Here is a 27,002-nt window from a genome sequence, read left to right as displayed (position 1 = left end):
TGAGAGGGGGTCAGGGGATAGGCTGAGTGAGCAGGACATGGTGGGAACCTCACAGAAGTCACCCTGGGGCCTCTCACGTGCTGTGACCAGCTCTCACCTCGCCAACCATTTTCACGTCTTCGCGCCCGTACCAGTCGGGCTCATAGACTTCATGCAGCGACTCGGTGAGCTTCATGGAAGCCTCTTGCATGCCTAGCATTGGAGAAAAACAACTCCTGTTAGAGAGAGGTAGGTGAGGAGTCTCTTCCTCCTTTCTCTACTTTTCAAAGTGAGAGGAAAAATCTTGAATACTTGCTAATTGTTTAAGGAAAACCTGGGCAGGCACAATTGCTCTTTGCACCTGTAGTCCTGATTCTGATTACAGTGTGCATTTTCTAGTATTTTCAGGATAAAGATACATGCTGGGTCGTGAAAAAAATCAACAAGGTGTTCTAGTCTAAAAACACCAATAATAATACGTCCTATTATGTGTGCTGTCACTTGCTAAATGGCATGAAACCGTAAATGTATGGGACACCTAGAATACTTACCTATAAAACTAAAGAGTTCTAAAACAACTAATAGCAAATGACTTTAAATATTAGAAATAAAGCATCTGGCGGGGGGAAAGCAGATAGAAGCAAAATCTATAGGATTTTCAGGCATCACTGAAAGGGCTTTAAGTGGCCTAAAAATTTTCAAAAGAAACAAGAAGTTGTTCTTTTTCTAATATTACTAAAAGCTTATACATACAGTTTTAAGTCAGAACTCTCAGAAAGCTTAGCGTTCTTAAGTCTATGGGTATTTTCAGAATTTTCGTTAAGGTACAATTTGGTATGTTACAAAAATATGGTTATTAATAATAGGAAAGATAAAAAGTTCCCCAGTGCAACATGGTGATACAAAGTATCACAAAGTCTTTTCCAGACTCCCTCTGCCCCTCCTTCAAAACATGGAGGGTAAAGTGTGGATTGCTGTGGAGACAGCTCAGGGTTGGGGACAGAACAAGGTGGAGTCTTTGGCTGGCGACTTGGAGAAGCGCCTCTTTGGCACCAGACTCTCCCTCACAGCTGGAAGGTGAGACCTGACCGAGTTGGTGTCCTGGTCTTTGTCACTAGGGGATATGAAAAGGGGCTGGATAGAAGGAGAGGAGAGAAAAACCATAGCGCTGCCATTAAAAATAAAAGACACATAAACTTAATGCCAACGAATCAAAGAGGGAAAGTTTTTTATTAAACTGAAAGCTGCAACACTCTAGACTCACCCACATGCTTGCTGAATTTAAGACAGTCAGTTCTGGGTTCAACAATGAGAGAAAAGGACAAAATAAAAGAAGATGGCTGAGGAGTTTGAGGTTTTTGAGCACAAGATGCCTGTTCTCCTTGCTTGGCCCTTGAAATAAACCTTTCTCTGCTCTACAAAATAAAATAAAAAATGAAAAGAAGATGTCTGAAATGATCAAAGTATTCACTCAAAGAGTCACACAATGGAATATTACTCAGCCACAAAAAGAATGAAATAACACCATTTGCAGCAACATGGATGGACTTAGAGATTATCATACTAAGTGAAGTAAGTCAGACAGAGAATTTCATATGATATCGCTTATAAAATGATACCAATGAATTTATTTACAAAACAGAAATAGACTCATAGACATAGAAAACAAACTTATGGTTACCAAAGGGGAAAAGGGTCGGGGAGGGATAAATTAGGAGTTTGGGATTAAAATACACACACTACTATATATAAAATAGGACCTACTGTATAGCACAGGGAACTATACTCAATATCTTATAATAACCTATAATGGAAAAGAATCTAAAAAAAGTATATTTATATATATTATATATATAAAGTATATATATTTATATATATATCACTTTGCTGTACCCCTGAAACTAACACATTGTAAATCAACTATATATCAATACCAATTAAAAAAAAATAAAATAAAATACTAGTCCCACCCCAAAATCTCTCCCCACTAATCTCAAAATCTGCCTTATCATCCACCACATCTGTGGCTGCACTTGGATCGGACTCAGTGCAGGGGGCTGGACAGCGGCCGGCCGGCAGAGATGGAGCACACACCCCGAGCACTCTCCCTGCCCTCCGTCACCAGCCTCATTTCTTTGCCTTGAATATCCCGAGACTAGAAACCAACGCCAGAGCCTCTCTGTCCCCCTACAGTGGCAGGGCTGCAGGTGCAGCTGGTCCCCACAAGTCACATGCAGTCCAGGGCCATGCTTCCTGCTAACCCTGCTACCATCCCTCGCCCCCTCCAGCTAGAAGGCTTGTGTGTAAGTCTGTGAGCATCCAGCTCTTGGGACATACTCTCCCCTGGGATGAAATCAGCTGCAAGGTCTCAAGCTCACTCTATCTAACAACTCTTCCTGGAAAGCTGTAGGACGTGGGAGGCACTTATTCCTAGTTTCCAGCATAAGGGCAGACACATTTGTTCCTTGTATATTCTGATTATCATTTCAATGGGAATTGGGGAGTGCGTGGAATGGAACACCTGTGCTCGAGTACCCATCCTGCCAGAAAGCCAAATGGCTGTATAATTAACACTCAATCTTGTTACTCTTGAATTCCAAGAACAACCCGTGCTTGGTAACATGCAGTAAACAACTCATACACATTACCTTTGATAGCTGCTAAATATCCTCGGAGTTCTCGCTGAAGTCTGCTACCCTCTGCCTGAAAACACACAAACACAGAGATGCTAAGCATCTTGTCTGTATCTTGCATGCAAACATGTACAGAGCAATAAGTCTCGAGTTATTTTCGCCAGGAGCTCATTCTTGAAAGAACATAAATATGTGGACACAGATTAAACAAGATGCCCAAGACTAAACAACATATTTACAAAGATTTTACTCAGCCTAAAAAGGAAAAGGAGAGAGACTTCCCTGGTGATCCAGTGGGTAAGACTCCACACTTCCAATGTAGGGGGCCCAGGTTCGATCCCTGGTCGGGTAACTAGATCCCGCATGCATGCCGCAACTAAGACCCGGCACAGCCAAAAAAAATTAAATATTTTTTCAAGAAAGAAAAGAAAAGGAGAAGGCAAGTGAGACTTTGCTTAGAAACTGTGACCCACCATACAGCAGTTCAATACATTCAAGAGCTACTAAGTCTCTAAATTTTGACATGTAGGTTACAATGGTTGGAAACTGATCACCACTGTTCACTGTTTAATACGGTAGCTACTAGCCCCAAGTGGACAGAGATTTAGTGCCCAAAAACATATATATCTCATTAATATATTCTACACTGACTGTATATTAATACAATATTTTGGATATACTGAGTTAGATAAACTATATTGACTCATTTCATCTCTTTCTTTTCGTTTTTTAAAAATTAAAGTATAGGGCTTCCCTGGTGGCGCAGTGGTTGAGAGTCCGCCTGCTGATGCAGGGGATGCGGGTTCGTGCCCCGGTCTGGGAAGATCCCACATGCCGCGGAGCGGCTGGGCCCGTGAGCCATGGCCGCTGAGCCTGCGTGTCCGGAGCCTGTGCTCCGCAACGGGAGAGGCCACAACAGTGAGAGGCCCGCGTACCGCAAAAAATAAAAAAAATTAAAGTATAGTTGATTTATAATACTGTGTTAGTTTCAGGTGTACAGCATCTTTCACTTTTTAAAATACATTAGAAAATTTTAAATTATGAATGTGGTTTGCATTGTGTTTCTATTGGACATCACCAAATTAGAGAAATTGTTCAATTGTAAATGTTGGCCCATGAACATTTGTTTTGGTTTGGATCGCACTTAGAAACTCTAAGACTCTGAGAGTAGGATTAGATTTTAGTCCGGAGTTCCCCCAGGAAATGTTGATGGTAGCGTGGAGAAGTGAAGCAGGTAAGGAAAGAGAGCCAACGCAGGGTGCATTAGCAAGCAAGCTTCTGCAGTGGGCAGCCCCGCCTTAACCCTGCTGGGGAACTCTGGGAGACAGACTCAAACACCCTATAGACATCCTAACCGAGGGGCAAGGGAGCTGGGGCATTTATGCATCAACTCCTGCCAATCATTGGCTGAGGGCTGCTTCTGGGGGACATTAATTCCCCATTATGTCCATGTAGGGACAGATAGGTCTCAGGAACCACAGAAAGCCCTCAGGCAAAGAGCTCTGATGCTGGAAGCTGCAAGTCAGTCTAGTGGGCTCAGAAAAGGTAGGTGCTAGGGGCATACAGCTGGCACCTACAGTGTTGCCTATGATACTGCAACTGAACACATTAAAAATATATGCATTTTAATTGCATAATCATTTAACAAAAGTGAAGAGAGCTAGCATACAGAATGACTCCACCTTGAAGATTAATACTATAGCAACTGGTTTATAACTCTAACTTGATAGTTAATAATACACCCACTAATATAGCAACTATAATAGTCACATTCAAGGAGCATTTGTTAGTATTTACCAAAAAGGGAGAGGGGATGAAGGCAAAAAAACACTTATGTCCTTCAGGGACTTCCCTGGTGGTCCAGTGGTAAAGAATCCACCCTGTAATGCAGGGGATGCAGGTTCGATCCCTGGTCAGGGAACTAAGATCTCACATGCTGCGGGGCAACTAAGCCTGCACACCACAACTACTGAGCTTGCGCGCCTCAACTAGAGAGCCTGCGTGCCACAAACTACAGAGCCCACGTGCCCTGGAGCCTGTGTGCCACAACTAGAGAAGGGAAAACCCGCAGGCCACAACTAGAAAGAAGCCTGCACGCCACAATGAAAGATCCCACGTGCTCCAACTAAGACCCGATGCAGCCAAAAATAAATTAATTAATTAAAAAAAAAAAGAAAACTAAACTCTTAAAAAAAAAGCCTTTCAATAAATTATAATCTAGTAGAGGAACTAAAATATCTATACGAAAAATTGCATTGCCAAGCAGATTATACTTAACTCTGAAACACCATCCAAACACAACGCAAGGCCAAAATGCCCAGCACATTTAAAAATAGATAGTGATTAATATAAATAAACTCTGGGGACTTCCCTGGTGGTCCAGTGGCTAAGGCTCCGTGCTCCCAATGCAGGGGGCCCAAGTTCGATCCCTCGCCAGGGACCTAGATTCCACATGCTGCAACTAAAGAGTGCGCATGCCGCAACTGAGAAGAGTCTGCATGCCACAACTACAGATCCCAAATGCCTCAACTAAGACCCGGCACAGCCAAATAAATAAAAATAAATATTAAAAAAAATACAAACAAACTTTGAAAAGAAGTGTTTAAGACCATGCTGGACTCCAAAGTAAATTCTGGAAGAGAATATTTTCCTATATCTTATAGTGCAGGTATAATGACATTATTTCTATAAAGTCTATGTAAAGCTCAGGTGAGGTTTTCTTTACCTGCCTTAAGCTCAGGCTGTTTTTCCAACTCTGTAAATCCAGGTACCACCAGATGAAAGCTTAGGGTTAATTCATTTGTTGGCACATATGAACTTCAACCAGAATGGTGCTATACAGAAAGGCAAAACAGAAATCATCAAAGTTCTAAACAACTGACTCCCTTTCTTGTGGCTCGGCATGGCTTAAAATCGAAACTAAGTTTCCTTTGCCTTGCTGAGCCATTCAGAAATGCAGTGTGAAAGCAAACTACTACAAGCTAGATTAAAAAAAAAAAACTAACCATAGTGGATTTCCAAAACATCAAAGTATAGTGTAAAACTGTAGGCAAAGAATGAGGAGAATGAAGAAAAATGCTAATGATAAACACTTGGGCACAGGTAGAAGATATGAAGGATCCAGAGAAGAAACAGGTAGAATCAGGCCAAGGTCCCCAACACGAACAGGAAAAGAATTTGGGGAAAAAAGAAGTCAGTCTTTCCCCTATTGATTATCTATTTTGGGACAGATACTGTGTAAGATTCTGAGTATATAAAAAGCCGAAAAGACATTGTTTGGGGAGATTTAATTATTGTCACATCTACACTGCATCTCCCTACCAGATCTGTTTTGGGGGGAGGATTATGCTTCCTGCCCCATCAACACCAAGCTTGGTTGTGGGACTTGGCTAATGAAATGTGAGTGGAAGAGCCATGTGCTGCTTCTGAGCAGAAGATGTAAGAGCCGTCACACACTCCGACCATTTCCTTTCCCTCTACCATGCGCCCCATAATGTTCCAGATAGGGGTTCCTTCTCCAGCCTGGATCTCAGAGCGAAGGGAAGATGAAATGGGCAGCTACCGTGCACATTTTCATAAGCAAGAAACAAACCTGTTCTTAAAAGCCACCAAGGTATTGGTGACCTACCCTAAACAGCCTGATACAATGGTTCACCATCAAGAGTAGAAATGCAGAAAGACAGAGTAGCCTGAAATCTAACAACAACAAGCCAATGGAGTTACTGAGCAGAAGAGCATTAAAGGCACTTACAGAAACATTTCAGAAAGGAAATCAAATTGGAAAGATGAAGGACAAAGTGGGTGATTTAGCAAATGGGAGCCTGAGTGGTGGCCAAGTGACTGAAAGAGGTAGAATGGTACTGAGAGAGGACAGCAGGCCACAATCATTTGTCCCAACAGACGGCAGATCATTGAGAGAGAATAATATGTGAAATCAGACATGTGATTTACCCAGACAGATCTAGATCCAGACCGATCTAAAGCCTACAGCCCTGAAAGGGGTAATGAGGAGGGTCTGACTCCCCTAAGGCCACGTTTTTCAAAATAGGTAAGTGTAGACCTTAGAGGTACTTAATGATTCGTCTAGCACACTTACAGCCACAAAATAAACCTAAAACATCTCGCTGGAATATCAATTTATTGAGATTGGAGGGGGACAAATGGAGAAACCATTATTTCACCACCACTAAGCCACCTGTTAGGATGTAAAGTGAAAAGCTGCATAGAGATGAAACAGAACTTCACAGATGTCTCCTGTTTTCAGATGTCTGCTTAAGACTCTGCTCTACTACTGCTCCTGCCCCTTCCCTGGAAAAGTGCAAGAAGCACTTAGCTCAGGCAGGGCTCACATCTCACCCAGAGGGATGCTTTCCCCTCAGGAAGTAATACAGAGCCAACCACAGTAACTGATGGTTTTGAGTTACCCCGACTGCTCAGAGTACCTGGAAACAGCAGAAGAGTAGGGTGGAAAGGCATTCTTTTCCCAAATACTTACGAAATAAAGCATGTCAAATTAAGCCCACAATTAAGTCACTGCCTTTTCTTTCAAGAAAAGTACAAGAAAGAGAAGGAAATATTCAGGCTCCAACCTATACACTGCATTCATCTAGCCCAAGGGGAACAATAAACATTTAAAAAAATAAAATAAGCATCCCAGAAGAAATGTTTAGATATTATAAGAGTGACAGAAAATTCAAATGATATAATAATGGCTTGAACTCATGAGTTCAATTTAGCCAGATAAACTGGAGGCTAACTTAAATAACTTTATTCTTTTCCAATTATTAAAATTCTTAATTTTCCCCGTGAGTATTAAGGTTCACAAAGCATTCGGTAATGACCATATTGAAGTTCGTATAAAATTCTGCCTGAATCAAGCAAAAGCCTCTGGAAAGAAATTTTTCACCTATAATATGCCACACAGTAGCTCTGCACAAAACCTATTGCCTAATAAAATTTACTTAACATCATTACTCTATGTGAATCACAAGTAAGTTTTAAATGAGAAATAACTTCTTATAGCACTGCTCGCATTTCACTGGATCTAAAGTGCGTTCCAAATTCCTCTGAAAGTTACCATTTCAGTCCTTCAGCCTTGAATTGTGTATTGTGCATGCGTGTGTGCAGAAAAAAGACTGAAAATTCCACAACCTTGTGAATTTTCCCTTCAATTTCTTAATGTCATTCTCTACAGTATAAAATTATTATTCCAACTCTTGGTCACACTCTCCTCAGGACTTATGGGCAAGTGCATTGCCTACTAATTGCCTACTAATACGCCTCTTTGGAAAATATCTAAGAAGGATTCACTGCCCACAATATCCCTTGCCCTGGCATATAGTATAATAACATGCCCCTGGTGTTAGTCAGAGGTTCTTTATTTTTTCAGTTGCATCATTTATCAGCGTCAGGAGCCGCTGCCTCTCAAGCCTAGACGGTCCCCCAGGCCTGGCTTTCTTTCCACACAGCCCAAGGGAGTGGCTTGCTTCTCCTTCCTCATTAAAGCTACCCCCAAACACCCCCTCCCTTGTGTGTCACGCCCTCACAGGGCTGGGGAGAAGGAAACCGTCTCCCCAGTCTTCTGTTTCCTGGATGTTCTGGAGAACAAGCCAGGGTCATTTTGGGTTTCATCATGAAGATATCCAAAATGAATAGGCAAGATGGACCTAGAGATTGTCATACTGAGTGAAGAGAAATACCGTATGCGGAATCTAAAAGAAATGATACAAATGGAGAAATGATACAAATGAACGTATTTACAAAACAGAAATGGACTCACAGACTTAGTGAATGAACTTATGGTTACCAGTGGGGGAAGGGTGGAGGGAAGGGATAGTTAGGGAGTTTGGGATTGACATGTACACACTGCTATATTTAAAAAGGATAATCAACAAGGACCTACTGTATAGCACAGGGAATTCTTCTCAACGTTATGTGGCAGCTTAGATGGGAGGGGAGCCCTGGGGGAGAATGGATACATGTATATGTATGGCTGAGTCTCTTTGCTGTGCACCTGAAACTACTGCAACATTGTTAACTGGCTATACTCCAATATGAAATTTAAAAAAATTTTAAATTAATAGGTAAGCAAAAAGTCTTCATGGTTTTAAAACCTTACAAAGGTCTGAGACTCACTGCCTCTAGTCCAAGAATCCCTTTATTCTCTTGCAGAGTGGTCTCTTGAAGCTGTTGCTTTCTTCCCCTAGTGCTGTGAGCACCTCTCCATGATACCTGCCTCTAAGGACTAGACTGAAGTTTAAAATCTAATTAAATAGCTGGAGAGAGAGTGAAACAGGCACACCACCATGGAAAGTTTCAAATATCTTTGTTACCCAATAGGAAGAAATCACATTCCATACCTAATTAAATGTGTTTCCAAATTGTTCTACATCAGATTGGTCCTCAGGAACACCAATTACTTAATTATTTGTTTATATGTCTTGGGGGGAGGGTGGGGCAGAGGAGGGGGTCAGTTCCCAGATAGGCCTGGCTCCTGGGCAGCTCTCGCTGCTTGTCTCTCTTCAGCACCTAGGACAGCTCCCAGACACATCTTTGGTTCTTGAACATTTAAAGATTTAATCTATGTAGTGTCAAAGGACTAGCTATAAATGCTACCACATCAAGGTTTCCTACTGCACTCTAGTAATAAGTGCAAGGAAGAGTTACAGACAGATTTCCTGCAAGGTGAGCCTGGTTCCTGATAAGAGCTACCACAGACTGACACACAAGAAGAGTGTCTCAAAGTCCTACAGCTATGGCAAACTGTATCTGGGCATTGGGCTTAAAAACAGGGTTGCACCAAACTATGATGAATAACACTTGAAGATTAATGAGTCAAGTCGTTTATTGTTTAGGTACACTGAATTCTGAAATACTAAAAAGATATTAATATTGGTAAATACTTATGTCTAGGACTGCAGGAGCCAATACAGAGGTACGATTTTGTTAGTTTACCTTAGACCCAGTTATGCCTGCCCAAAAGAAAGAAACTGTACTTGAAGCGTTGATTTGAATTTGAGATACAACGCATAGAATGAATTGATAAATTTCTAAGGAACTAAACTCAGCACAGCAACCACTGCAAATTCAGAAGCACCATGCCCCATACTACCATGTGCATGACACCCACGGTCAGGGGTATATACCACTGTGGCCCTGACTGTACTGGCAAAACCAAATCCGGTGCATTTTATTTGCAAGGCTATGCAGGTCTAGCCAAACACCTTAAGGCAATATGTATTTAATACCTAGTAAACAAGCAATGGCTTGTTGAATTGACTTGTTAAAATATGGTGAATGTAATTTATATTTATAGGTAACTGATTTATATTTATCGGTAACTTTGTTTTTAAAAAATAAAAGCAATACCCACAAGACAGAAAATTTTTTTATTAAATATCCTCTTTAACTAAGAAACTGGGTTGATGTTTTGAAAGGAGCCGAGATAGAAGGCCAACAGTATTAACGGACGTATGAAACTTGGATCTGAAGAGATGTAACTTCAAAAACTGTGATTTCACAAAGGTAAGTCCTATCAGCTTGCCTGTGATCATGAACCTATAGAAGTTTCCAGAGTTACATTATTATTTTTGGCCTTTACTGACATTCTTCTCTTGAAAAGGCTAAGTAACACATCAAAATTAAAATTGGCTCAATTTCTCAGAGTTCGGACAGGTTAACTCAATCTTGATGTTAGTATATTTTGTGATCATTTTTGAAGCTGAGGAGAAAATCAGATTATCAAGAAGATTAGATTTAATGGAGTTATTATCAGCAACTTGATGAACAGATGACTAGTAAGTCATAACGTCTGAATCCACTTATGATCAAAGACAACCTTAGGTTGCTCAACACTCCAGGCACTCTTGGTTTACTAAGAAATAGAGCTCTCCCTCTGATAAGCTCGGGTGCCGTTCAATTGGAAGATGAGAGTTTTTCAAAGGTAAAAGCAGCAGGGTCTTAGGCACGTACATTTTTTGCTTCCTTGCTTTGAGCTCTTTGTCGTAATAGGAGCCGTCATTAAGAACCTAGCACTGATTTCATAGCACCATTTCTTTATTTTTAAAATTTTCTTTTGGCATATCTTCGTGCAAAAGATATAAGATAGAGAGGAGACTGGAGTGTATTTTGAAATCACATTTCTGGGCTGATGGCGGCAGCGAGTAGAACATGGAAGAGAGATAGACATCGAAGAGAACATCTCAGCTGCCACAGTTTTATCCAAGATTCATGGCCCAATTTCCAACTACCCTCGTCAGCAACTCCAAGCATACCTACGATCTGAAAACCAAGTCAAATACCTTCTGCCTTTCAACAAAACAAAATTAGAAAGCTAGCTAGTAATTACATGTACCATTGTTCCATACATTTCCCTTAAGCCAACTAACTTGTTTATAGGTGTCTATTCTGATATTTTGGAAAAGCTAACCCATTGTGTGTGCAAGGGGATAGAACTACCTAATTAGAACTGTTAAACTCACCACCACAGCAGGCTGGATATGACTTACAGATATGCTTTATGGCCTTTAGGCAACTGAGTTTGTGAGCCTTGAAAAACCATCCCATTTATTTTTCATTTCGTGTGTGTGTACGAAGAGGCTTGACTTATAAGCTGCACCAGAGACATTATATACATGTCTTTCCAAGCTTTGCTTTAATTCCTAGAGCACAGTAATGAATACAGCGGGGAGAGGGGAAATAACCCCAAAATTAAGAGAAACGCCACAGGAGCCGCCCCTCAACAATGACTCTTCCTGTGACTTACCGTTCAGTGTCCCTTTCTGTGGGTATGGATACCACTCCCTTTACAATATTCTATCATGGCCAAATTGGACAGGACTTAAAAGTATTAGAGAAACAACTGCTATGTCAAGCTACAGAGGTGCATTGATGAGTAGGAATGAAGTACGTACCTTGTCTATCATTATTCCAGACATAAAATAACATCCAGGATGCTTCTGAAACTGCCATTTATGATGTCTGTGTTAGTTCGTTAGGGCCACCGTAACAAAATACCAGAGACTGGGTGTCTTACACAACAGAAATGTATTTCCTCACAGTTGTGGAGGCTACAAGTCCAAGATCAAGGTGTTGGCAGGTTTGGTTTCCCCTGAGGCCTCTCTCCTTGCCTTGCAAACAAACAGCTGCTTTCTCGGGTCCTCACATGGCCTTTTTTCTGTATATGTGTGCATCCCAGTGTCTTTCTCTTTTCTTAGAAGGACAACAGTCATGCTGGATTAGGACTCACCAATATGACTTCACTTGACCTTAATTACCTCTTTAATGGCCCTATCTTCAAAAACAGTCACATTGGGCTTCCCTGGTGGCGCAGTGGTTGAGAGTCCGCCTGCCGATGCAGGGGACGCGGGTTCGTGCCCCGGTCCGGGAAGATCCCACATGCCGCGGAGCGGCTGGGCCCGTGAGCCATGGCCGCTGAGCCTGTGCGTCCGGAGCCTGTGCTCCGCAACGGGAGACGCCGCGGCGGTGAGAGGCCCGCGTACCACAAAAAAAAAAAAAAAAAAAAGTCACATTCTAATGTGTACCAGGGTTAGGACTTTAACATACAAACTTAGGAGGTACATAACTTCAGACCGTAACAGTGTCCTCAAAGCAAGCCTTTAATATAGCAATAAGTAACAAAGTCAAACACTTACTGAAGGCTCCCTTTGCTCCAGACACTGTCCTATTAACTCAGAATCCTCACAATACCTCTGAGGTCAGCACACATTTGCAAATGAGAAGACTGAGGAACAGAGGCTGAAAAGCTTGGCCAGAGGTCACAGAGCTAACAGACGGCAAGCCGGTACTGGAGCTGAGGTGGTCTGGATTATTTAGGCTCCGCAAACTGCCTCAAAAGCCCACGTTTCGCTGCCCTCTCCCACCTCTATGCCCTCAAACTGTAAAGGCACAGACGCCAGCAAACGATGGATGTGGCTACGTAAGAGAAATCAACTGTTAACCAATGAGAATGATTTAACTAAAGGAATCATTTTTTCTGTGCTCTCATGATGTAGTTCTAATCTGTAAATAAAGATACTGGCTGTTTACTTGTTTTTCTCAAAAGCTCATGATTCCTGAGTATACTCCATTGGATTCATAGAGCATAGGGGTTAAGTCGGTGGGCTCTGGGATCACACTGCCTGGCTTTAAAATCTGAGCTCTGCCACTTTTAACTGTGGAACCTTGGGCAAGTCACTTAGGCCTCTGATTCATCGTTGGTAAAATGAAGTGATAATGGTATTCACTTACTAGGGCTATCACCAGCGTCAAAGGAGACAGTCCACGTAACTTATCAGCAGAGAACCAGGCACACAGTATGCATTCGATAAATGTTGGATGCACTATTATTATTTTACCTGATACCTTTTCAATGATAAACTGTGCAAAGAGCAGGTGTTTCATAAATGCTTGACTGAACCAAGTTCTGCTACTTGTCATAGTACGAAGGAGTATCTTCATGAGGAGTATACAAAACCTCCCCCAAACAAGCCACTGGGGAATTGTGACTGCTTCCTTCATTTTAATTTGTATTTCTAAGTCTCAAACACACATTTATGTTTTTCAGAAAGTTTTTTTGTACCTTTAAGTGTTTCAGCAACAGAGGATCCTAGAACCCGTGGCAGTAATTTATGCAGATGTGTAAGAACCACTGAATCATGGATATGAGAAAAAAATCAAACTGACATGATAAATTACTGTGAGGAAACAAGAAAGCATGAATACCCATGACCAACAGAGTAATCAAGCCCATTCCACAAATGAAAGCTTTTGTGACATATACTCAATTTTCTCGTATATAGAGCATAATTACAATTATGAGTTGCTATGGAAATCAAGTGAGACAATGTTCCGAACACTTTATAAGTGTTAAAGCCCTACTTATGGAAAGTCTTAATAATAAAAATTCTTCATCAGTGCTTTTGCCTAAGCCAGTCAGGTGTGGCTTGGAGATTTGTACAATTTTTAAGCTCCATCGAAGAGTCTCACAATTATCCAGGTTTAGGAACACAGTCAAAAGAAGGTACAATTAAGGAATAATGTGTATTACTATTCCACATACATGGAAATATATGTATTATCTTCACTATATCAGTGAAACCTAAGGCTTGCATCCAAGTTGTTACTACCTTATGATGGTTCTTTAGAGATACAAGTCAAACGGGTGACCCGACTCAGAAGTCTGGAATGGGACCCAGGAATCAAAATTTTGAAAGGCATTCAGATATTCTACTGGTTATTTGGGAACCTCTGCTTTAATTTCTCACTGGGTCTATCATTTAATTGAAACAGTGTGTGAATGGACACTCTCGTATGTGGCTCTAGTATGAGATAGCCCAAAAGGCCCTTAAAAATACGTCCGGCTCCAGGTTTCATTCAGTCACCATCAGACATGCCTTCTAATGCATTTCCATCACTTAGACTACATCTTCAGCGCAAAGTTAGCAAGGGGCTTGCAGGGTGACTTATGAGAGAGAATTGCAGGCAATTGCAGGGAATCAGTAATACTGACGCAAATCTGAAAATCAACTGCAGCTCATCTGTGCCAATGTTCACAACCATTCCACAGCCTCCTTAGGCTCGGATGAGAGAGATGCCTAATTCTCTGCATCACATTCTCAGAACAGTACAGTCAACCTGGGGATCATTTAGGGAGGGGCATCCAAACTGGATAATAAGTTGACTTCACAAGGAGAAGTAGGAGATACATGGAATTGGTCTCTAAATGAATGCTGGGAAATGAGATACTAAATCTTCTCCAATTGGCATAGTTAATTAACGTAGTAAGGTAAAATACAATTAAAATAGGCAACAGAATAAGATAGATGAAAGGAAACCTTTTGAACAATAACATGACGAGATTCCTCTAAAAGTGATTTCTTAAGTGGGGAACAGGCTCCGTAGGAAGTGGCCCAAACAGTGATGCCTAGAACATCTGTAGTTTGACTGGATCAAATTTTAGTTAGGTTAAGCTTTTGATTTATATAGGCCATAAATGAAAAGATATTCTTGTGGTTGGAATGAAAGAAATAAGAACAAAGAGGATAAAAGATGGACAAGTTCTCCAACGAATAGTTTTTTCTTTCTCCCATCCGGCACCATGGACGGCAACACCTAGTCACAAGAAGTAGGCAGACTCATTTCTCTCCTTGAAAGCCAGTGAGCAAAACAGAGGTTTAATGGGTGTGTCAGAAATGAATAAACAGAAGACTATAGAGAAATGCAGGCACTTTTGAAGGGCAAGGGCCAATACATTCTTTTGACACCTGCAGGTTTCTTCTCTCTGCTCCCTTCCACAGAAGTCAATTGTATTGGCAATCAATGGGTGATACTTACCCAAAAAAGGACTCTTAATTCAAGACTATATATGCAAACCACATCTTTTCCACCAGAACAATGGTACAAAAAAGACTGAAAGTCTTAACTAGGGGCTTAGACCATTTTTTGTAAGAATACCAACTGGAGTGAGAGTATACTCATACGCTAATGTTAAAGGTGAAACTAGGATACCAAAATGCATTCTAATGATGGAAATATAGTAACATTATCTCAAGATCCTGTGTCTTTTTTCTACTACTTTATTTTTTAAAAGAAAGAAGACTTTTGCACACTAGACCACAAGCTTGACAAAGACAGAAACTATTCTGTCTGAACGATTTATCACTCCGTTTGCAATGCCTTATGCTTAGTAGACATTTAATTAGGTGTTGAGTCAGCCAAGAAATGCTTTGAATAGACACTTATTATTTGGCTTGTTATATATATATTGACCTGTTACCTTCGATGAAGTATCCAGCTCCTAGCTCAAGCCAATGTCGCCAGTTGTGGACCGGATCCCAACTCCTCTTTCTACTCAAGGACACAAGTCAGCTGTTCTCTCCCTTCTCTGGTGATTCATCATTTTTTCCTTCTGTACTAAATGAGTCCCATTAGTATACACATATTTCTGCCACCTTAGGAAAATGCTCTCTTGACGTCACTTCCTTCCCCAGCTACAGTCCTATTTATTTGCTCCCCTTTGAAGTCAAACTTGAAACTTACTGTCTCCAAGCCTCCTGATATATTTTACCTCACTCTATATATTCTCTATCTCTATATATTCTCTATCTATTCTCTAGCTGTTCTATAGCTCTCATCATTTCTAGCAAACAGTATAATCTGCTTATTTTTATTAAAGTGTTTTATTTATTGTCTGTCCCCCTGTTTTGGAATGTAAGATCCACAATGGTAGTAACCTTTGTCTGCTTGTTCTCTGAAGTTTCCCAAAGACCTAGAACCATTCCTGGAACATAGAAGACACTCAATAAATATAAAGAAAATGAATATTGAAATGGTTACATACTATTGTTCTAAACATGCACCCACATGCTACCATCAATCAAATAACCGTGAAACTTCCTTAAAAGTTGATACCAAGAAGAAATACTTTAAATTTTGGAAAACACTGGCACACTAAGATGGTTTTCAGTATTACGGTATTCTCACAGAAACGTATAGCTAGCCAGAAACAGGAGTAAACTTTATTTCCAGAGATGCAGACATATATGAATTCTCTTGTAGTATATTGTGCAATTATTGAGTTCAAACTTTAATGGAAACCAAGTATAAATGCAAGCAACAAGACTCAACAATTCTCTCAGAAGTTGCTCAGAAGAAATTAACTGTATCAATTAAATATATTAGTGCTGTATGGTCAAAATATTATCCGATCAGAGAAGAGTAAGCTTACTCTAAAACACAATTCATGAAAAAAAACCCTACAAATTGAAGAATGTAGCTGGGGTTCAAGGACTGAAAAACATTCTTCTGCATTAATTAAAATTACTTATTACATTGTGAGTAAAAGTATGTGAAGCTCTCAGAAAATGGAAAATACCATACATGCCAGCTGATACATACGGAGTAGCATGGAACTAGGGCAGCTTCAGAACCCAGAGAGGGGACCAGAGCCTTGCTCTAGTCTCAATAACCCAGGTTAGAATCAAATCCAGGCCATGTGAGACACTCTCCAAAGGTTATTTTGCTGCCAAAAATCAGGATGAAAATGAGAAAGTAAATGACAATGAAGAGAAACACTGACAATGAATGAGTGAGGAGGCATGGAAAATCCAAGACAAAGAGTGAGTACAGAGCTAAGTGTGACAAGGAGGGATATATTTACTAATAAGCACCTGTCAGGTGCAGAGGGCAGAGATTTATTTATTTATTTTTTTTTTTGGCTGTGCTGGGTCTTCGCTGCTGTGCACGGGCTTTCTCTAGTTGCAGCAAGTGGGGGCTACTCTTCGTTGCAGTTTGAAGGCTTCGCATTGCAGTGGCTTCTGTTGTTGTGGAGCACAGGCTCTAGGCACGCGAGCTTCAGTAGTTGTGGCGCACGTGCTTAGCTGCTCCATGGCACGTGGGATCTTCCCAGTCAAACCCGTGTCCCCTGCATTGGCAGGCGGATTTTTTTAATGGCTGGGAAAGGATGCCTTCCTTTAAATATTTTATAACCTAATGAGGACAGAGGTGCACATCTAAAATAACTGTCATACAAGAAAACTGGAACAAGAGCTTTTGGATGAATTACAAAAAAATGTACACTGGAGGATACAGAGAAAGAGAGAGCCTGGCTGAGGGCACTGGAAAGCCGTCAGGTAAGAAATATCTTGTAAGTTGACCTTAAGCAAAGGTAGGACTTCAACAGAGGGAGATGGCAGGTCAGGCAAGGATAGTTCAATCATAAGGAAGCACCCGCAGTGGAGAAAGTGGAAGAAGAAATTGGAAGCGAGCAGGCCAGTCCCTAAATACCACCACCAAGCATAGGAACAACCAGCCAGCCCCTTTCACATCATGGTTATCTGTGTTAAAAAGAAATAGTTCTAGGATATCTGTTAGGACTATCTGCTCAAGGAAATTACAAAACTTTTCGGAATGTAAATGTGATTTGCCATAAATAAAAATTTTATCCACACATTAACACACCGTGGGAACATATCCTGTATTTATGTTGTTTTTTCAAACTTCTATTCTGTAATTTTTAATTATTTATATACGTATGTCCTAAAAAGTGTCGTGAAACTGCTTACAAAAATTCAAGCACTATTCAACACCTCTTCCATCCCAGAAATAAAAACGTGCTCTAGGAACATGCTCCAAATGATCGTTTCTGCCACTAGTTCAGCTTCACGTTTAACAAATGTTTTAAAGTTTATGTTCAAAGCACTAGATTCTGTGCAGAGAAAAAGATGAAAGCGGCCACACGGGACCCCTGTGCAGAGGAGAGATCAGTATGAAGACATGACTCCACCTTTCAGACATTGGATTATCCTAATAATGAGAATCAATGGCTCTGGATCCTCCCCATTGGAGAGCATTTCAAGGTCCCGATATTTCTTTCCTTCTTCATCTGTGTTATACCAATTAGGCCGTTACCTGGTGGTGGGCATGGAGAGAAGCAGCAGAGCTACACTGTATGGTATTTCAAGGGGGGACTAAAAAGCCGTGGAGACGTGAGCAGAAGTGAGGCTCCCTTCTCCTTCATATGAGAAGTTCTCAGACCACACCTCCATTAGGGCGCCCATATCTGTACTTTCTGAAACGTGATCAAAGCTGGTTATCTGAGCCCCACCAGTCCCTGGGTTATCCTGTTGTAAGCTGCACACTGGCCATAAGCATGGCATCTTCGTGGGCAAGTTTATGAGCAGGAAGGAGAGAGAGAAGCCACCTTCTCTGGGCTCATTAACAGACCCGTCAGCAAGCACCCAGGTGAACTGAAGTGAAAGCAGCCGATGTTCACACCAGTCACTTCTGCTACTTGTTAGCAGCTCTGGTAAAAGAGGAAATACAGAAAGGAAAAAGACAAACCCTCTGGGGAGGAAACGGTGAAGTCAGGTCTCATTCTCCTGGCTGGATGTCTCCAACCCTTGCTTTCCTTACCACTCGTCACCATGGAAAACCCTGAGCTCTTGGGGGAGGGGTCACTCTATTCTCCTTTGCTGGACACTCCTCTCCCCTTCCTCCCTGTCCTGACTGGGTGTTCCTGGACCACAAAATCCACAGCAACGGGGAGTGCAGTGGACAATGTGAGAGCATATGCACAGACCCTGCATCCATGCTCTCCGGCTAATGCAAATCAAATAACTTTTAGGAAAAGAGGTCTGGGATCAAGAAGAGAATTTGGGGTTGGAACAAGATAAAAGCTAATCCTCAAGCTCAAGTGCAAACATAGACCCATTTTCTACCTCTGTTTCCACCACGAAGAAGCAGGGAATATGGCAATTACTATAAGGACTCTTCTGATTTTCTTAAAGGAAATTTAAAAGCAAGATCATCAGAGCCCCAGATGCTTGAATACTTTCTAGAACATTCTAATGGTCTACTTTTCTTAACATTATTATTTTTTTTTTTGGCCGCACTGTGCAGCATGCAGGATCTTAGTTCCCTGACCAGGGATCGAACCCATGCCCCTTGCACTGGGAGCATGGAGTCTTAACCAGTGGACCGCCAGGGAAGTCCTAGTGGTCTACTTTTAGAATCATTGGATTAAGTATTAATTTAGTATGGTCAGATGACTCTAATATACTGCACAAATCCAAATAAAGTTCATTTTATACTATAAATAGTATTTTTGTTGGATTTGAAATACATATACACAGAAAAAAATACGAAATCTAGATTTCCCAGGTCAATGTCTTTAGCGTATGTCACCTTAAGAGAATGCCTTCTGCCTTTAGAGTAATGATTCACATTAATACTAAAAATAATAAGCCTTGTAGAGGTCACCACAATCTTGGTAGATCCTTCATCCTTGGTTAATGTTTCTACATAGCATAAAAGCATATGCAACAGATGGGAATTGGTCACCAATACATACTGGGGGTTAAAAAGACACAGTTTTCCTTCTACAGAGTATTAATAAATTCAGTCTTCAACTATTCTTCCCAACCTTTAATATGTTTCTATAGAAGATTAGTAAACCTCTCTCCTCACCTTCCTCCCACCCCCTCCTTTTTTCCTTCTCTCCCTTTAATATACAGACAAGGTTAAAGTTCCCTCCCTCCTCATGGCAGTAAAATGGCTATAAATTTACTCTTTCTGATTAAAACAAAAAAATATCAAAATGAGCATGTGCAAATGCAAGATGATTTTCATGTGAGAATATTTTCATAGGGAACCAAAGAGGGTCAGGAGACTCCCTGAGAAATACTATTTTTACATTTCCGTTCTATTTGTTTTACTCTTATCAAGTAGAATTGCTTGTGCAAGTTTCCCCAAATGTTTAAGTTTTACCTGCATTATGAAATCTGCTGATGATCTTGACAGAACTAAGGTGCTGATCTTCAAGAATGACAGTATACTATTGGCTCCATAACATTTGAAAATGTATATAGTGAAAGGAATAAGCAGCAGAGCATTTAACTGATGATGATTTAGCCAACTGCACTTCTCTCTAATACCTTAGACAAAAAACAATCCTCACCTTGTTCAGTCAACAAAGTCCAAAAAAGAACAATAAAAATTCCCCATAAGGGGCATCCCTGGTGGCGCAGTGGTTAAGAATCCTCCTGCCAACGCAGGGGACACAGTTTCGAGCCCTGGTCCGGGAAGATCCCACGTGCCGCGGAGCAACTAAGCCCGTGCGCCACAGCTACTGAGCCTGTGCTCTAGAGCCCGCGAGCCACAACTACTGAAGGTTGGGCACCACAACTAATGAAGCCCACACACCTAGAGCCCGTGCTCCACAACAAGAGTAGCCACAGCAATGGGAAGCCCACGCACCACAACGAAAAGTAGCCCCCGCTCGCCACAACTAGAGAAAGCCCACGCACAGCAACCAAGACCCAACACAGCCAAAAATAAATAAATAAATTTATATTTTAAAAAAATTCCCCATAATTGGAAAATGCAAAGTACTACCTTATCATGAATGCATTCCTGAACTTGAGGCTTCCCAAGGTTAGCCTTCTGGGGTGCTAAAATATCATAATGCCGTAAAAGTGACTGAGAAAAACAATCTAACAGCAAAGAACTAATTAGCTCCACAGGGACGCACCGGACAGGAAGACGAGGTTTCAAAGGATAGAGGGTAAATCCTCAAGGAGGGAAATCTGTAAACGTGAGTCACTTCTTCTACCCAAAGCCGATCCCTTCAAGCAGACACTGGGGACTGGCCTGCAAAGTAACAAGGGCCCTGATGGACAAGTTTCTCTGTGGGAAGTTGCTGCCATCCAAGTCAATGATCTGCACGAGTGCTATCCTGGTGTATGAGAAAGTGCAAGAGAACTCACCAAACGAGAACATCAGGAGATGTGGAGAATCTGTTCTCCCGGAGGAGACTGGGGGGCAACTTAGTCTATGAGCCGACGTCCAACATTTCTCTAGGAATTCTCTTTTCTACCGTCGTAAATCCAAATCTCTCTATAATACTCAGTGATCTGGACATGATCTAGTTTTCCCTCTATCACCGTTTTCTTCTCCAACTCCCCTCTCTCTTTTCTCATTTTCAGATAGAACGAGATCACTGTTATTCATAATAAATTGAGTTCCTATCTGTCCGACCCTTAGTCTTGGGATGAAATTGGAGACATTCAGCAATGTGTTTTGGTGGAGACTAGTCTACCGGGCTCTACCTGCTGGATTTTATATCCCCTGTTGGTAAGGAAGAGAAACAGCATGTTACAAAACAGCCAGAACATTGATACACAAATGGAAACAAGAAACCTCCAGGATCAGGGGTCTGCAAACAGAAGCAAAGGCAGTGACATAAAACCTACGTTGGGGGCTTCCCTGGTGGCACAGTGGTTGAGAGTCCGCCTGCCGATGCAGGGGACACGGGTTCGTGCCCCGGCCCGGGAAGCTCCCACATGCCGCGGAGCAGCTGGGCCCGTGAGCCATGGCCGCTGAGCCTGCGCGTCTGGAGCCTGTGCTCCACAACGGGAGAGGCCACAACAGTGAGAGGCCCGCATACCGCGAAAAAAAAAAAAAAATTGTGAAAACCTACGTTGATCTTCCATTGCTGGCTGTCATCCCTGAGGCCACAATTTCCTCTGTGGACACTTGTGGCTCCAATGACAACAGGAAAATAAACCCATGTCCTTACATTTTCCCTGTGTCCAAACCTTATTTTCCAGAGTTTGCTGGCCCAGCCTACCTCTAGAATGATCTCCAGATTTGAAGCTTCTAATCTAAGAGACCCCGGCGTTTCTCTTCCCTCTCCCTGACCCTCACGCATGGTCTCTAAAGATGATATGCCAGCCATTCAGCAAGCCTTAGAAATATAAACAAATAATTTTAAAAAGTTTGTTTCTTTATTCATATGTCTGTTAAACACGTAGCACCCTATTAAAGGAACAAATACCACAAACTGTGTTCTTCAACCTTTTTTTTCATTATTGCCTCCCCTGAGGAAACTTTTTAGACATTCTTTTCCTAATTATACCCCCATGAAATGTTAATACCACAGATATACCATGTCTACTTATGTGAAGTATTCCCATAAAAAGAGTACGATATTTTTCATCCACCAATAACCAATTTTCTCCCTCTTGGGAGATATACTCTCTATTGAAAATGTGTGATCTTAAAGCATGCAGCAATTGAAATAATTTTGTCAGAAGTATTTAATTACTGCTAATACTCAGTGGAAGGTAAATCACCAAAAAGATCGCCTTTCCTTTAGATCAGTAATCTGTATTGAAGAGCTCCAGAGGAGCAAAGTCTTCATCTCCTGAGATTCTAAAACACAAATCTTCTTCCCGCAGTGCCTACTACCTCTTTGCCTCGCACAGAAAAAGTCTACAGAATTAACCATTGTTCCCTCAAGTTAATGCCAAGCCCAATGAAGACGATCTTTCTTCAACCTCAAGGTATTTTATTTATGCACTAAAACACAAAGCCAACCCATTTCCCACTCCAGAAATGAGATAAATATACTTGCCTCTTGCCGTTTGAAGTTCTGCACATATTCTTCAAACTGTTCATCTTTCGTCTCATCAGCTTTCCCAAGCTTCTGAAGGACCTAGTTTGTGGATAAAACAAAATGGTTCAATTTAATAATGTTTTCAGGGTGGGATAGGGACGGTGGGAGGGAGACATAAGAGGGAGGAGATATGGGGATATATGTATAGGTATAGCTGATTCACTTTGTTATAAAGCAGAAACTAACACACCAATGTAAAGCAATTATACTCCAATAAAGATGTTAAAAAAATAATAATGTTTTCAAACAAAAAGCAGAGCAAGGCTGTTGTTTCTCTCTTCTGAGGAGACGTCTCTCTTAGCACAGCTAGTTTTCTGTTCTGTAAGCATCTTGGCCTAGTGGCTTTGGAGTTGAACAGACCTGGATTTTAATCACAGTCCTACCACGCGCAGGCTGCATGACCTTGAGGAGGTGTCATGTTATAGCATTCATTTATTCACATATTTTTCCTCCAGTAGGCTGTAAGACTTAAAGACAAAAGCTATGCCTTGTCCTTTTGTCCAAAGCATCTGGCACAATGCTTGATGCATAACAGTTGCTCAATTTTTTGTTAAACGGTGAATCAAAGTTATTTGAGGAAAGTACTAGCCTACTTCATAGGGATGGATTTAGAGTTACTGGAGCCACAGGCACACGGTAAATTCTCCCCCACCATCTCCTGACACTCTCTTCAATTCAATAAATGTTCAAAGAGGCCCTGGGATACACAAAGCCCATGCTAAGAACTGGTCATCCAGAAATAGATATATGAATAAAATAAGGCCCCAGGACTTAAGCTTAAGCTTATGATCTAATGGGGTAGACAAGGCAAGTTCACAAATAACAAATCAAAGACAATCTGTAATAAGCAAGATGAGTGGATTGCAAGCGTTAGAAGCAATATCCCCTTAGAGCTGAGCTCTTCAGGGAATCCTGGTGGGGATTCTTCAAAACATGCTGGAATCCAGCAATCCCACTCCTGGGCATATATTCAGAGAAAATTACAATTTGAAAGGATACATGCACCCCAATGTTCATAGCAGCACTATTTCCAATAGCCAAGACGTGAAAGCAACCTAAGTGTCCATCGACAGATGGATGGATAAAAAGATGTGGTACAACCAGCAGCTCACTTAACCTCTCTGAGTATATTTCTTCATCAGTAAAATGAAGATAATAATAGTAAAAAAGAAAAAAAAAAGATGTGGTACATACATACAGTGGAATACTACTCAGCCATAAAAAAGAATGAAATAATGCCATTTGCAGCAACATGGATGAACCTAGAGACTATCATACTAAGTGAAGTCAGTCAGACAGAGAAAGACAAACACCATATGATATCACTTATATGGGGAATCTAAAATACGACACAAGTACGAAGTTATTTACGAAACAGACTCAGACATAGAAAACAAACTTATGGTTACTAAAGGGGAAAGGGGGTGGGGGAGGGATAAATTAGGAGTTTGGAATTAGCAGATACAAACTACTATATAAAAGTGATAAATAACAAGGTCCTACTGTATAGCACGGGAACTATATTCAATACCCTGTAATAAATCACAATGGAAAAGAATATGTATATATATACACACACACACACACACACACACACATATATACACACACACGTATATAACTGAAGCACCTTCCTGTACACCAGAAACTAACACAATGTTGTAAATCAACCATACTTCGAATTTAAAACTATGCTGGCAATTCCTGCAGACAGGAACGTGGCAGAGTACCTTCCAGTTAAGGAAGCAGCCTAAGCAAAGACCACTGGAAGAATCATGATGGACTGTGAACTGGACATGAGTGGCTCTGTTTTCCTAGAGCACAGGACTGGGTATCAGAAGAAGTAGTTCTTGGCGATACAGCAGAAAGTTACTTGGGACAGAGCAAAAGGACCCTGAGAGTCATGATCGGGTACACTATTCAAGATTCCCATTTCTAGTATCTAAAACACCAACTTATTTAAGAATTTATAAAAACTCCATAAATGTTGCCTTCTCAGAATACGTACACCCTATGGCATTACCAAATATGTTTTTCCAAAACATAACCATTTGGGCATTAAAACATACACTCATACAAAGCACTTTCTATGGCTAGGTTGTACATCAGCTTATGCTAATTTGTTTCCTTAAAGATATAATCTTGTACAAATTGATAACTTCCTTAGACTCAGTTTAGAATGTTTTAACTAAACCCAAGTATCAAAGTATTTACCCAACAAGTCAGAGTCCATGCAGATTCCTTCAAGAAATAAATTTTCTTTGGAGGTAAATAGTAATTATTCTAAGTATATAAGGAAAAAATGATTATTTTATTCTATTCTAAAACTAACTGTTTATAATATATGCTAGTATTCCTTCCTTTGGCATTACTAAACAAAGATTTTTTAAAACAATAAAACTGTATACAGACTCACATATATTACCAATTACTCAACTTCATTCAATTTCATGTCCCAAATCAACATCATATATGAATAATAGGAAAGATATATTATTTCTCATTGCAAAATTATTATTTAAACAAAGCTGGATGTATCCAGTAACATAACTACTCAAAGGACAAATTATCACTCTATTAACTAATAATCTTTTCTCACTTAAGAGTCTCTGTGAAAGACAGAAGAGAAAACACTAATTTTTGAAGGAACTGGGCATTGTAACTAGGGAATAAGTTGATAAGCGTAAGAAACATGATCAAATATATATATGAACTATTTTAAAGTTAACAGAGGTTATTCCTGGATGGTAAGATTCAGAGCGATTATTATTTTTTTCTTTACAATTTGCTACATTTTCCATAATTTCCTCTATGGTTATATGTTACTAAAGTAATCAGGAAAAATCATAATGATAAGTAACAGGAGTTTATCATACTCATATCTGGTATATAAGAGATTTATGTATTAGATTCTAGTACAAGCAAGTAGATTGTTAGTAACTAGTTGAAAGACTCTCCTCAAAAGATATAGATGAGTGAATTAATATCAACCGGAAGAAAGGTTTCCAGAGGCAGCCCTTGGGGACCTATACCTGATTCAGTGATTCATGTGTAAGGAGAGGGTATCAATGGTACTTACTTCACAGTATTGTGTGAAACTACCAAGGATACACATGCAAAGGCTGAGCTTTGATGCCTAGCATATAATTAATGCTCAATAAATATCTACTATTATTATAGATATTATTATCTAACACTATCGAATAATTTATCAATGGCCTAAACTTATACTGACAAAAAGTTGAGGAGGATATTGGATATGTTATATGATGAGAATGAGGATTCACAAAAGAAAGCTTCCCTAACAAGTGGAAATTCAACAGGGATAAAATGTAGGTCAAAATATAATTGTCCAAGTGCCAGATTTATTATTCAACTTTCAACTACAATGAGACAGGATGGATGTTAAGAATACATGGTTCCTGGGGCTTCCCTGGTGGCGCAGTGGTTGAGAGTCCGCCTGCCGATGCAGGGGACACGGGTTCGCGCCCCGGTCTGGGAAGATCCCATATGCCGCAGAGCGGCTGGGCCCGTGAGCCGTGGCCGCTGAGCCTGCGCGTCCGGAGCCTGTGCTCCGCAACGGGAGAGGCCACAACAGTGAGAGGCCCGTGTACTGCAAAAAAAAAAAAAAAAAAAGAAGACATGGTTCCTGCCCTTAAGTAGAAATAAGGAACCATTTTCGCCGACAGTCAGTATGAGCTGACCAAGTGATATTGCTGCCAAAGCATCTAATGTAATCTCAGGCTACACGAACAAGCATGAAAGGTACCCGGGGAGCAGTCCTGAATGATTCTATGTGGTGAACAAGTTGATAACCACATAGATACATAGACAACCTGGAGTCAGCTGAAGCGGAGAGAGTTGATACCATGAGGTAAGAGGCACAAATGATATAATCGGTATAGTAACGGGGAGAAGAGGAGACCAAAGGGAAAAGAGTACATCTGTCTTCAAATACCTGAAGGACCAACATCAGGAAGAAGGACTGGACTTTTCCCATCAGAAACCAAGATCAAGAACCAGCACGGGCAGGTAAAAGCTTTATCAAGAAAATGTTTGTGCCAGAAGTTTCTATCATGGTTTTCTGGAAATTAAATAGTTTGTTGGTAGAGGTAATGAGCTCACTGTCCTAGGAGTTATTTAAGTTTAACCCAAAGTTAGAGGTGCTAGAGAAGAGATTTATTCATCACACTGGTGAGTGGAATGAGTCATATTTCAAATATCTTCTCATTCTTGAATCCATAATCAATGTATCATGTTAGACATTTTCCCTAGACAAGAATGCAAATCTCAATGAATAGAAGGCAGAGAAGAACGTCTGTTCGTTTCTATCTCCAGCTGATATTGACTTGCTGAAGACTGCTTGCCAAACCCTGTGCTAGGGGCCGCAGTAGAGCAAACTGCGTTCCAGGGACTGTGGTCACGTGACAGGTCTG

The 27,002-nt window shown here is 40.8% G+C and overlaps 1 protein-coding gene across 2 annotated transcripts in view; it reads right to left on the bottom strand.

The window, feature by feature from the left end:
* The window catches only part of AMPH (amphiphysin), a 183,361-nt gene that overhangs the window by 81,076 nt on the left and 75,283 nt on the right, over positions 1 to 27,002 (bottom strand). For both annotated transcript variants that reach the window (XM_033862882.2, XM_073809541.1), the window contains exons 2-4: positions 22,521 to 22,605; positions 2,628 to 2,678; positions 98 to 192 (exon numbers count right to left, since the gene is read on the bottom strand). In XM_033862882.2, the coding sequence (XP_033718773.1) occupies positions 98 to 192; positions 2,628 to 2,678; positions 22,521 to 22,605 (231 nt within the window). The remainder of the gene's footprint in view (positions 1 to 97; positions 193 to 2,627; positions 2,679 to 22,520; positions 22,606 to 27,002) is intronic.

This window comes from Tursiops truncatus, chromosome 9 (genome assembly GCF_011762595.2).
Source record: "Tursiops truncatus isolate mTurTru1 chromosome 9, mTurTru1.mat.Y, whole genome shotgun sequence".
In the NCBI taxonomy this organism is placed as follows: Eukaryota; Metazoa; Chordata; class Mammalia; order Artiodactyla; family Delphinidae; genus Tursiops; species Tursiops truncatus.
The sequence above is the reverse complement of the archived record's forward strand: the minus strand, read 5'-3'. Positions and strand labels throughout refer to the sequence as shown.